The 13,438-nt window shown below is 35.5% G+C and overlaps 1 protein-coding gene across 2 annotated transcripts in view; it reads left to right on the forward strand.

The window, feature by feature from the left end:
* The window catches only part of OTOGL (otogelin like), a gene marked incomplete at both ends in the record, with an annotated part of 153,818 nt that overhangs the window by 128,438 nt on the left and 11,942 nt on the right, over nt 1-13,438 (forward strand). For both annotated transcript variants that reach the window (XM_082849594.1, XM_082849595.1), the window contains 8 exons: nt 4,516-4,701; nt 6,113-6,325; nt 7,040-7,144; nt 7,769-7,876; nt 9,242-9,343; nt 9,847-9,951; nt 10,036-10,076; nt 13,326-13,389. In XM_082849594.1, coding sequence (XP_082705720.1) covers nt 4,516-4,701; nt 6,113-6,325; nt 7,040-7,144; nt 7,769-7,876; nt 9,242-9,343; nt 9,847-9,951; nt 10,036-10,076; nt 13,326-13,389 — 924 coding nt within the window. The remainder of the gene's footprint in view (nt 1-4,515; nt 4,702-6,112; nt 6,326-7,039; nt 7,145-7,768; nt 7,877-9,241; nt 9,344-9,846; nt 9,952-10,035; nt 10,077-13,325; nt 13,390-13,438) is intronic.

Consider the following 13,438-nt stretch of genomic DNA (forward strand, 5'->3'; position numbering starts at 1 on the left):
AGGAGGCAGAAATGTACAGTGGAGAAAGGACAGCCTATTCAATAAGTGGTGCTGGGAAAACTGGACAGCTACATGTAAAAGTATGAAATTAGATCACTCCCTAACACCGTACACAAAAATAAGCTCAAAATGGATTAAAGACCTAAATGTAAGGCCAGAAACTATCAAACTCTTAGAGGAAAACATAGGCAGAACACTCTATGACATAAATCACAGCAAGGTCCTTTTTGACCCACCTCCTAGAGAAATGGAAATAAAAACAAGAGTAAACAAATGGGACCTAATGAAACTTAAAAGCTTTTGCGCAGCAAAGGAAACCATAAAGAAGACCAAAAGACAACCCTCAGAATGGGAGAAAATATTTGCAAATGAAGCAACTGACAAAGGATTGATCTCCAAAATTTATAAGCAGCTCATGCAGCTTAATAACAAAAAAACAAACAACCCAATCCAAAAATGGGCAGAAGACCTAAATAGACATTTCTCCAAAGAAGATATACAGAGTGCCAACAAACACATGAAAGAATGCTCAACATCACTAATCATGAGAGAAATGCAAATCAAAACTACAATGAGATATCATCTCACACCAGTCAGAATGGCCATCATCAAAAAATCTAGAAACAATAAATGCTGGAGAGGGTGTGGAGAAAAGGGAACCCTCTTACACTGTTGGTGGGAATGTAAATTGATACAGCCACTGTGGAGAACAGTATGGAGGTTCCTTAAAAAGCTACAAATAGAACTACCATATGACCCAGCAATCCCACTACTGGGCATATACCCTGAGAAAACCATAATTCAAAAAGAGTCATGTACCAAAATGTTCATTGCAGCTCTATTTACAATAGCCCAGAGATGGAAACAACCTAAGTGTCCATCATCGGATGAATGGATAAAGAAGATGTGGCACATATATACAATGGAATATTACTCAGCCATAAAAAGAGACGAAATTGAGCTATTTGTAATGAGGTGGATAGACCTAGAGTCTGTCATACAGAGTGAAGTAAGTCAGAAAGAGAGAGACAAATACCGTATGCTAACACATATATATGGAATTTAAAAAAAAAAAATGTCATGAAAAACCTAGGGGTGAAACAGGAATAAAGACACAGACTTACTAGAGAATGGACTTGAGGCTATGGGGAGGGGGAAGGGTAAACGGTGACAAAGCGATAAAGAGGCATGGACATATATACACTACCAAACGTAAGGTAGATAGCTAGTGGGAAGCAGCCGCATAGCACAGGGAGATCAGCTCGGTGCTTTGTGACCGCCTGGAGGGGTGGGATAGGGAGGGTGGGAGGGAGGGAGATGCAAGCGGGAAGAGATATGGGAATATATGTATATATATAACTGATTCATTTTGTTGTGAAGCTGAAACTAACATACCATTGTAAAGCAATTATACTCCAATAAAGATGTTAAAAAAAAAAAAAAACAAATGGAAACATGCCATGCTCATGGATTGGAAGAATTAATATTGTTAAAATTATCATTTACCCAAAATAATCTAGAGATTCAATGCTAACCCTATCAAAGTACCAAAGAAATTTTTTACAGGACTAGAACAAACAATTCTAAAATTGTATGGAAACACAAAAGACCTCAAATAGCCAAAGTAATCTTGAGAAAGAAAAAGCTGGACATATAACCTTCCCTGATTTCAAACTATACTACAAGCTATAGTAATCAGAATAGTATGCTACTGGCACAAAAACAGACACATAGATCAACAGAACAGAATAAAGAGCCCAGAAATAAAACCACACTTATATGGTCAATTAACCTATGACAGGAAGCAAGATGTATTTGGGGAAAGAAAGCCTCTTCAATAAATGGTGTTGGTAAAACTGGACAGTGGCATGCAAAAGAATCAAACTGGACTACTTTCTCAAACCATACACAAAAATAAACTCAAAACAACTAAAGACTTAAATGTAAGCTGTGAAACCATAAAATTAGACAAAGATATAGGCAGTATGCTTTTTTGACATCATCAGTCTTAGCAATATTTTTTTGAATATGTCTCCTCAGGCAAGGGAAATAAAAGCAAAAATAAACAAATGGGACTAAATGAAACTAAAAAGCTTTTGCACAGCAAAGGAAACTATCAACAAAATGGAAAAGCATCTTAGTGAATGGGAGAAGATGTTTGCAAAATACATGTCTGCTAAGGGGTTAATAACCAAAATATCCAAAATACTCATATAGTTCAACATCAGAAAACAAACAACCCAATTAAAAAACGTGTAGCATATCTAAATAGACATTTTTTCCAAAGAAGGCATACAGGTGACCAACAGACACATGAAAAGGTGCTCAATATCACTAACCAGCAGAGGAATATAAATCAAAACCACAATGACATACCACCTCACACCTGTCAGAAAGACTGTCATCAAAAAGACAAAAATAACAAGTGTTGGTGAGGGTGTGGAGAAAAGGCAACCCTCCTGCACTGTTTGTGGGTTTGTAAACTGGTACAGCCACTATTGAAAATAGTATGGAGTTTCCTCAAAAAACTAGAAATAGCATATGGTCCAGAAATTTCAGTTTTGAGTATTTACCTGAAGAAAACAGAGATAGTAACTCAAAAAGAAATATGCACCCCTATGTTCATTGCAGCATTATTTACAGTAGCCATGAAATGGAAACAACCTAAGTGCCCATCTATAGATGAATGGATAAAGAAGATGTGGTATATACACAACGAAATACTACACAGCCATAAAAAATGAAATATGGCCATTTGTGACAACATGGGTGGCTCTAGAAGGAATTACGCTAAGTGAAATATGTCAGACAAAGAAAGACAAATACTGTATGATCTCAATATGGAATCTAAAAAACAAAACCAAAAACAAACAAAAATAGATTCTTAGATAATAGAGAACAAATGGGTGGTTGCCAGTGGGGAGGGGTGAAATAGGTGATAGGGATTAAGAGATACAAACCTCCAGTTATAAAGTGAATAAGCCTAGGCGATTTAATATACAGCATAAGGAATATGGTCAATAACACTGTAATAACTTTGTATGTGGACAGATGGTTGCTAGACTTATTGTGGTGATTATTTCATAATGTATGCAAGTGTCAAATCACTATGCAGTATACCTGAAACTAACGTAATATTGTACGTCAACCATATTTCAATTCGAATAAATGAATGAATGGATTTAAAGTAGGCCTCAATTCTCCCAAAAGGAAACCTAGTCCACAAACGTTAGTTAGCAAAATAGATTGAAATATTGAAGAAATCACAGAGGTTTGAAGGGGATTTTAATCTTATATCCTACAGCACACTTTGCTGGTCCTCATTCAACCTGCCTCTCTTTCCCATGCTTGTCCTTACACGTTGGTTGTGGAGAGGTTGGAGATTTTTCTTCCCCCTTTTCCTTCTTCCTAACATAATATCTACTTCCTAGAAACCAGTCTTTCTGGCTTTCTTTGATTAATATCTAGGTTCAATATTTTTCCAGATACATGTTTGTATTTCCTTTTTCTTTTATATTTATCCTTTGGCCATTTTTATACATAGGGCTCAAGCTTTCTCATCAAGTTATAACTTCATACAAATTTTTTATTAAACTTTTCAACAAACTTGGGCACATTTTACAGAAAATATTGTTAATTTAATTATAGCCATTCAATGGTAAAAGGTTTTCAAAATGAATGTTACTAAAATGCTCAAAATAAAAGGTTTTCATCCCCCCCCAAAAGAATAAAATGCACAGATAAAGAATAATATATCACAGACACCAGTTACATGACTCCACTTCAGAAATAAAGCAGCTCATGGTGTACCCTCTCTTGTCCCTTTCCTCTCCCTACTCCCCCAGAGGTACTCACTATTCAAGAGTGGGGTTACTTGATTCACTGGGAACATACGACATCTTCAGTTTTACTATTACAATCGTTCTCTACTGAGATGTTACCAATTTACACCTCCACCAGCTGCATGTTCATTTTTTAACAGTATGACTTTTTAAGATCACTGAAAATCAACAAGAATTTTCTGAAACATAATTTAGAAACTGCTCAGCAATGGTAGTTTCTTCTGACAGTGAAGGATTAAGCCTAAATACGCGGGATTTTCCTTTTCTATGACTTGGTTGAGTTGCATATTTAAAACATGTTTCTGTGCTTATTCTGTGTGGACTGTTGTATCTCCTCCTACTGCACAGAGCAGTAACTTCATAATAGTTGATTCTATATTTATGCCAACCAAATTTGGGCTGCGTTTTGGTCGTATTTATTTGATATAAATCAGATGAATTTTTCCTGCTATAACATAATACTAGCTGGACACCTGGAAGATGGCCAAAAATACTCATTGATTCTTTTGTTTCTAATTTATAGTTAAGTAATACATGAAAAGTAGACTTTGAGGAGACTGAAAATGTGCAAAATTTATTTTCAGAAAGAAAACTAACATTTCTTCCTTTTACTAGAATTCAAGTAGGTCACTTTTATCATTAGCAAATTCCACAAATCCTCTATTATTTATAGCTTTGAGTTGCCCAGAGGGGAAGGAATATCAACCCTGCGTGCGACCTTGTGAAGCAAGAACATGTCTGAACAGATGGTTCTATGGACACTCTTCATGTCTGGATTTAAGAGAAGACTGTGTGTGCAAAAATGGAACCATTCTTCACAGGCCAGAGTCAACTCAGTGCATTCCAGAGGAAGAATGTGGTAAGCAGAGAAGTACAAAATGACATCTTAGGGACCCAGCAAATAAGTAATACTTTTTTAGAACTTGGAGAGATGTGCTGAGAAAGACTGATTAAAGGTCACCTTAAGTGTTGGAAAGGAAGAGAGTATGTAATTTGATTTTAATATGATTTCAGTTGAAGTTACCAGAATTAGGGACTTTGGTGGTGGTATGTTTTAATCTCTACTTATGCTTATAATAACTGGAAAAGAATATGGCAAATTAAGAATGAAGAGAATAGTGTGTGGACTGAATTGAAAGTTCAATTATTTCACGTATTAATGATTCAGCTTTACCTCTATGAGCCTGAGGTTATGCATCTGCAAAATGGGGAAAATAATAGGACTTATCCCACAAGGTTAGTGTGGGGATACATAAAATAATAGAAGGAGTTTTGTAACAATGCCTAGAGAAAAATAAACACTCAAGAAATTTCAGAAAGTGTTGTTATCTGGGAGAAAACATTGAGTATTTCTACTTTCATTTTCAAACCATTTTATCCTGACACATTGTCTCCGTGGTGGTTGTGGATAAAAAAGGGCCCAACTGAGAAAATTGCAGTGCAGTACTTTATCTATCATAGGGCTCATTGTTATGGTCAGAAGTAACGCTAGTAATTCAAGGGAAAGGCAAGTAGAAGTGAAATGCATATATTGTTTCAGAAAAAAGTTTGTGTTTGCCACTGAAGAAGTATTTGTGGAAGAATTTGAGAATATACATGGTTATATTTGTTTTTAGGGACCTGTGAGATTGGTTTGGTAGTAAATAAAGTAAGAGAAATTCACTGGAGGCTGGGAATATGGTGGTCACTTCATTTATCTTTATTATTCCTTAAAAGAACTACTAGAGGGCCATATTTATCATTATGTAAAACATTCATAATAAAAGTAATAGAGTCACTAAATAATATTTTGCTTGACTACCTACTTTCTACATTTAGATTTTAAAGCTGAAATGTTTTGAATTTTGATATGACAAACATGTTAATGTGAGGTAGAGACTACCTTGTTTTCTAATGCCAGTTTTAACAGTTGATATTTTAAAACCAATTAAAATTTATGTTACCAAGTTTGTTCAAGCTAAATAAATTGTATTAACAAGACTTAAAATGAATTTAAAAAATTAACAAATCATCTTATTTATAGAAGAGGACATGCAAATTTACAGATAGTTGTAGAAGGGAAAAATATTTTCTGTGGAATATAAAAATTTCATTAAAGAAAAATGTAAGCTAGTAGCTGATGAACAAAAAGAAGAAGCTGAGAAAGGGTAGATAACGGGACATGTTACCTGTGTCACTGGGCCAAGTCACAGTCTGAAATCAAAACATCACAGCTTGGTTTATTTTCGTGCCCAGGTTCTAAGTGATATAACATTGACCATCTTTTTAAGCGTGCACTGATAGTGAAGACCAGCCTCGAACTGCTGGGGAAGTTTGGAATGGGGGCATTGACGAATGTGCCCTGTACAAATGTTTGGAGAATGGAAGCATTATTCCCATAGAACCTGATTGTGATGAAGAGCCCTCGCCAATTTGTGAACGAGAAGCTGAAGTCGTCCTGAGCTTCATTGATAAGTGGACCTGCTGTTCAAAGGAAGTTTGCAGTATGTATGCAGGCTGAAGCCTTACAGTCTGTTAATGCCACAAAATATGTTGATATTCTTTGTGAAAAAGCAGGGTAGGCATGATGCTTGGTGTTAAAAAAAATGTATGGGGTTTGGGGCTTCCCTGGTGGCGCAGTGGTTGAGAGTCCGCCTGCCAATGCAGGGGACACGGGTTCGTGCCCCGGTCCAGGAAGATCCCACATGCCGTGGAGCAGCTGGGTCCGTGAGCCATGGCCGCTGAGCCTGCGCGTCCGGAGCCTGTGCTCCGCAACGGGAGAGGCCACAACAGTGAGAGGCCCGCATACGGCAAAAAAAAAAAAAAAAAAAAAAAAAAAAAAATGTATGGGGTTAAAGTAGCAATGAAAGTATTGCCATAAATGTCACCTACACTTTCTCAAAGCAAGTTTTACTTCATTATAGTTTTGTTGATTTTGCAAATAGACATGCAAAACTCTGGCTATTATCAAATAATAATATTCAGAAATACGTGAAGATAAAAGATCTGGGAATCTTTGACTTATGACAATCAGGGGTCAAAGACAACAATAGGTGACCTTAACTCTGCTGCCTTTTCACATATGACCATTCTATGAGCTGAATGGTTTAATTGTAGTGTAAAGACATGCATAGTGAGAATCATTTCCCTGCTTTGAGTTAGAAACACAGGATTTTAGTTGTGTTCACAAGTTTTTTAATACTTCTGTTTATTTCCAGGCTGTGACATGACTTTGTGTGAAACTGCCATTCCAACATGTACAGATAGTCAAAAATTGATTGTTGGCTATAGCCCTCTTTCTTGCTGTCCACAGTACCAATGTGGTGAGTAATTAATTAGGAAAAGTAAGAATGAGGTTCGCTGTTCAGAGTAGTGGATTAAATTCTCATTTTTGTGTCTACAAGGAAATTTATTATAAAAGATTGTTTGCAGAGCTGTCTTGCTAAAGGTAGCTTTTTAAAAACCTGCAATTTCTTTATAAATATGTATATGTATGAACTTTAAATCTATTTATTATATATATATAATTAACTCATTCTAAAAACCTTAATTTCAGTGGAAATATGTATTTTGAATGTATATATTTGTATATTTTAACTGTAAATAATTTGCCATTTCCTATATATTTCTGCTAAGATTTTATGGCAGGAGATATATATATATATATATATACACACACACATACATACATACAGATGATTAATCATATATATGATTAATAGAATGTTATATATATATTTTAAATGTCTATTTACATATATTTTATATGTAAAAGTATTTATTTTATATATAAATAACCTGCTATTTCCTATATATTTCTGCTAAGATTAAGATTGTTTTAATGAGCTAATTATCACTAAATTCAAAGAGAACTGAGCCACACTATTTCATTTATTTATTGTCTCACTCTATACACATTTCCAAATATCTCTGGACTGTTTCTGCAGAATGTGACCCACTCAAATGCCCCGAAATTGCAGTGCCAGAATGCAGAGAAGACCAGTTCATGCTTCAGGTTCAAGAGGAAGAGACTTGCTGCTTTCCTCCTGCCTGTGGTAAGCATTCTGTGAGGTCATTTCCTGGAAGAAGAGGGAGGATCTAGGGAAAATCTCTCATTTCATATGAATTTCATGGGACTCAATGGTAACCAAAATTCTGCTGATATACTCTTAAAATTCAACTGAACAAGAATAGCAGAAAAGAAAGTACAGCATTTTAAATGATTCTTGACAATTATTTCAATTAGTACTACTTTTCCCTATCGACAAAGACTATGTATATCATTGAAAACATGATCAAGGTAATATAATCAAAAACAAAAAATAAGGCTAACACCTAGTTCTTTTTAAAGAAAAATTTAGCCCTGGCTTTCCTGAATAACCAACGAAATAAACGACTCTGCTAAGCAGCTCACCTTTTTAAAACTTCATCTCCTGTATATCCTGTGTAAGCAGATGATCTCGAAAAGAGAATGGTAGAAATAAATGAAAGGTGTCTGGGAAATAACTGAATTTGAGCTAAATATTCTGACAAACTAGACTTTGAAAAATAAAGAATTCTCTTTACCATTTCACTGAGGAATTATCATATCAAAGGCTGTTGATTAATGTAGGTTTCAGATAAACCTATGTAGATCAAAACACTTCTTTTTGTATCATTTAAGGTTCTTTGACTGCAGTGGCAACAACTGATTGATTCTGGCTAGCTTAAGCACAACCAATTATTGGGAGAATTGGGGAATCAAGATTTTGTAGAATCAAGATGAAGCATTCAGTCAAGCCCTGGGAAGAAGGGAAACCAGCTTCTCTAGGTGTCAGTCACTAATGATTGAGTCAGCAACATCCGTTTCTCGTCTCGATGTGCCTCTATTTATGACTCAAATGCTATAGAAAGACATTCTCATTCGTACAAAGTGGGTTTTTCCTACACATGGGCCTGGTAAGAGTGAGGCACCTTTATTAAGAGTCACTCCAAGGCTGCGTAGGTGAGGCATTTCCTCAAGTGCATTAAGAGAGTTGTTATCAAAGTTGGAAGAGGGATGCTAAGAGCTCAGAAGAACAGGTGCCTACTACATTGTTCATTCTTGGGAGTGATCCAGAGTAGTGAATTAAGAAAAATAAGTATATCAATGGTATTTTGATCCTAGTAAGAACAAATTACTCCTGAAATCTTATATTTCTGGTAAAATGGTTCTTCTGTGTCACTGTGCTTGGGAAAGTATAAAGCAATACACTCAGATAGTATTATTGTTTTTATGACCAAATAAGGAGATCCGTTTATTAAATCCTTATTTTCCTTGCTTCCTATTTTGTTTTACATAATGTATTTTTATTTTGATTTTATATGTGTACAGTAATCTGAACTGATAACTAGTTTGTTTTTAGCTCAGCTGCGACTTTGCCTTTTTGTTTCACCTTTAGTTTGCAAATCCTGCACTGAACCTATTCCACTATGTACTGACGGAGAATTTCTCACTGTGGATCTTAATACTACACAATTCTGTTGTCCTCAGTATTACTGTGGTAAGTATATTTTAACTAATTAAAAATATCTAGATATGTTCAATATTTAAGAAGGCCAGTGCATGTTAATTGTACTGTTATATGAGACCTTAGTTGAGTTCTAGCATATTAAATACATGTAATGTTTTCATACATCTAAGAGTGCTTCTTGGACAGTATTGTTACCTCCCCAAAATAGATTAGCTATGACTTTTCTCATCATCCTAGACTTTCTAGATATACACGTGATTCCATACCCTCTTCACCTCCTTTCTCTTCTTGCCCCCCTGCCATTTCTCAGGGTTCTTAACCTGATGAGTGTGTCCTAGTTCTACTACTGTTGTTGTATGTGCTTGTGTTTGTTCGGTCCTTACCAACACACTGCAATTGGGTGATGGGAGAGGAAGCTCTGGGGAGATCCAAGTCCATGTATCACATCAGTAATGGCAGTGAACTAAATGGTAGCTAGTGAAAACCAGCAACTACGTGAAGTTAATCTTTACTCATGTTATTTTTCTATTTAGTGTGTGAGCCAAATCTCTGTCCTACGCCACTACTCGACTGTGCACAAGATATGAAACTTGTGAAAGAAAATGTATCTGGTCAATGTTGTCCAATATGGCACTGTGGTAACTAATTTTCATATTTTAAAGTTTTACTAGAATGTATTAATATATACGATCAATATAAATATGTTGTTTTTTGCCTTTTAGAATGTAGCTGTGAAAGTCTTGTTGTGCCAACTTGTGAAGTGGTAAGAACACATATTTTTATTGAATTTTAATATAATTTAAATCAGTTTATTCTTCCTTTATTGCTTTCATTTCTGATTTCTTTTCAGAGTTAATGGAATTATTCTCTTTAAGTTGTACTGAAGTAGATTAAATCTTCTCTGATATTAGGGAGCAGTCAACATTTTAAATTATACTTGAGACAGGAAAGTACAATCAATATGTTATTTTTTTTTCCACTGGTGACTGAATCTACCAGCCTTATATCTACGTAAGTTCACCGGTCTTAAAATAAGCACAGTATTGAAAATATATTACCTCAATGATGAAAGGTTTTCCAATGATTCTTTAAGAAAGTGCACTAACAATGCATCTGTTTCAGAGGAGGAGGGGGTATAAACATGTAACTGTCTGTACCTTGTTAGGGGTTATGTATGAACATGCAAACCTTATAGAAATTCCAAAAATTTAATTTTTAGAAATAATAATTATGACTCTGGTATCACTTATTTAACCATTAGATGGAGGTTATGGTGCTTTACAAGTCTTTTTTTTTTTTCTTTAAATATTTACCTCCATGGTATGCCTCTAAGACTTGAGAAAGATAATATATTCCTGGCCTTATTTATCAAAGAAGACATGTTTTCTTTCACAAAGATTTTCTTTTTCTTTTCCTTTTCAAACAATGTATATCATTAGAAACTCATTCAGACTTTTCAGGCCAAGGCTGTATTCAGGGGAATAAATGAGGCAGTTTTTAAAGTAACAGAACCCTTCTTAGGATGCCACTGTTTCATTTAAAAAGCAGGGTGCAAAGTTTCAGTTATGCGAGATGAATAAGTGCTGGGAGAACTGTTGTACAGCATAGTGACTATAGTTAACAGCACTGTATTGTAGACTTTAAAATTTGCTAAGTGTTCTTACCACAATATAATAATAATAATAAATAAGAGAGTGGGAGGAAACTTTTGGAGTTAATGGATAGGTCTATGGCACGGTGATATTTCATGATGTATACTTATCTCCAAATATGTCAAGTTGTATACATCAATTACATACAGCTTTTTGTATGTCAGATAAATTAATTAAATTGTATTTTAAAAAAGCATTGGGCTTCCCTGGTGGCGCAGTGGTTGAGAGTCCGCCTGCCGATGCAGGGGACATGGGTTCGTGCCCCGGTCTGGGAGGATCCCACATGCCGCAGAGCGGTTGGGCCAGTGAGCCATGGCCGTTGGGCCTGTGCGTCTGGAGCCTGTGCTTCGCAACAGGAGAGGCCACAACAGTGAGAGGCAAAAAAAAACAGAAAACAAAGCATTAATCTAACATTTACTCTAATGATGAGTTACCATCTGTGATTTGCATACAATGTTTAAGCTTTACAAGTAACTTTCATAAAAATTCTCTTGGATTATTTTGTGTATACATTATATATATAACCTACAGAAAAGAGTGGAATTCTGATATTGTATTTTTCTCAAGTTCTTCACAGTTTACATAACAAGTTTTGTATATTATTTCATTGAATCTTTACAAAGTAGATATATTTAGCTCATTTTATAAGTAAGAAAACTGAGGTCTAGAGAGAGTAAATGATAGACTGAGATCTTCAGGAATTAGACCAAGGGTTGTATCTAAACGCCCATGCAAGGCAATTTATTTTTAACATTCCTTGTTCTACAAAGGTATTGACCTGACCCATTGTTCCTGAAATTGCTAAATATTTGTTTCAGTGTCTAAGATGATATATATATATATATATATATTTTAAAAATTTATTATTTATTTATTTATTTTTGGCTGCATTGGGTCTTTGTTGCTGTGTGGGCCCTCTCTAGTTGCAGAGAGCGGGGGCCACTCCTCACCGCGGTATGCAGGCTTCTCATTGCGGTGGCCTCTCGCTGCGGAGCACAGGCTCCAGGCGCGCAGGCCCCAGCAGTTGTGGCTCGGGGGCTCTAGAGCACAGGCTCAGTAGTTGTGGCGCACGGGCTTAGCTGCTCCGCGGCATGTGGGATCCTCCCGGGCCAGGGATCGAACCCGTGTCCCCTGCATTGGCAGGCGGATTCCCAACCACTGCGCCACCAGGGAAGTCCCTAAGATGATATATTTTAAAAAAGCACTATCTAATCTTTTGGAGTAATTTATGCAGTGGGGGAGTTTGATTTATTATTATTTTTAACTCTGTATTCCAATATTTTATTTCCAATCCCATTAGAATTGTATAATGACTAAAAGTCATAAAACATCAAAGGTGTTAATGTTTATGAAACTACTTTACATCTCGTAAAGCACTATAAAAAGTGAGATATTATTAGCTTATGGAGAAAAGTGCCTTTTATATATTACTATGAATTTGAGTTATTTTTTGTGTCAAGAATCAAATTAGTTTTTATTACTGATGTCATATGAAAATTAAACACACCCAGGAAAAGTTGATGTTTAAAATACAATCCTTGAAACTTTAAGCCTGAGTCCTACACTTGAGAAGAACCTATACCATTTCCCTAGTAGGGAAAAGTTTAAGCATCGGTCGTAACAGCAATTTACTAACAGCTAAAGGTTATAGCACTTTCTGTACATCAGCTTGTTTTAAGCTCTTTACATATGTTGATCCATTTATTTCTTTCAACAATTCTGAGGCAGATGGTATTATTATCCCCATTTTACAGATGAGGAAGGTGAGGAGCAGACTGGCTAAGTAATCTGCCCTAGATGACAGAGCTATTAGGTAGCAGAGCATGATTGGCACAAGGGCAGTCTTGTTCCTGTGCCTGTGCTACTAATCATTGTACTACACTCTTCTGCTCTTGTTTTATATGCTAAAGAAGCCTTGCTCTGATGCAGACATCAGAGTTCTGGACCACCTCTACAGAGCAGATCAAGAACATTTTCATCAAGAGAATTTTCTAGGGTTAGCAAGCATTCTTTTATCTCTAATTGCCCACTAGAAGCTCAGAATCTAACAATATAATTTTAAAGTTAGGACAAATCTTAAAGATCATCTTATCCACCTTCACTCATTTAATAGATAAGGAAATTTAAGTTTAGAGAGATTGAGTGGTCTATGATCACATTTTTATTGTGAGTATTTGCTATAGGCTACTAATTAAATGACCACTGGGTTAATCAAAGCTTGTTCACTGTCAGATATTTTTATGAACTTGCTATGTGGCTGTGGGGTAGGAAACTTATTAGATGTTATATTGTGCATTTTTTTTACAATGGTAATATAATAAGCCATATTGATAAGTCATATAATAATATCTTTCTAATAGGGAGAATTTCATGCAATAGACCTCAACTTTCAGAGTGACTGTGGATGTGTACAGTATCTCTGTGGTAACTATGTTTTTTGAAACTTTTAAATGATAATGAATATTATTGATAT

The sequence above is a fragment of the Leucopleurus acutus genome (assembly GCF_964270905.1).
Source record: "Leucopleurus acutus genome assembly, chromosome: 11".
In the NCBI taxonomy this organism is placed as follows: domain Eukaryota; kingdom Metazoa; phylum Chordata; class Mammalia; order Artiodactyla; family Delphinidae; genus Leucopleurus; species Leucopleurus acutus.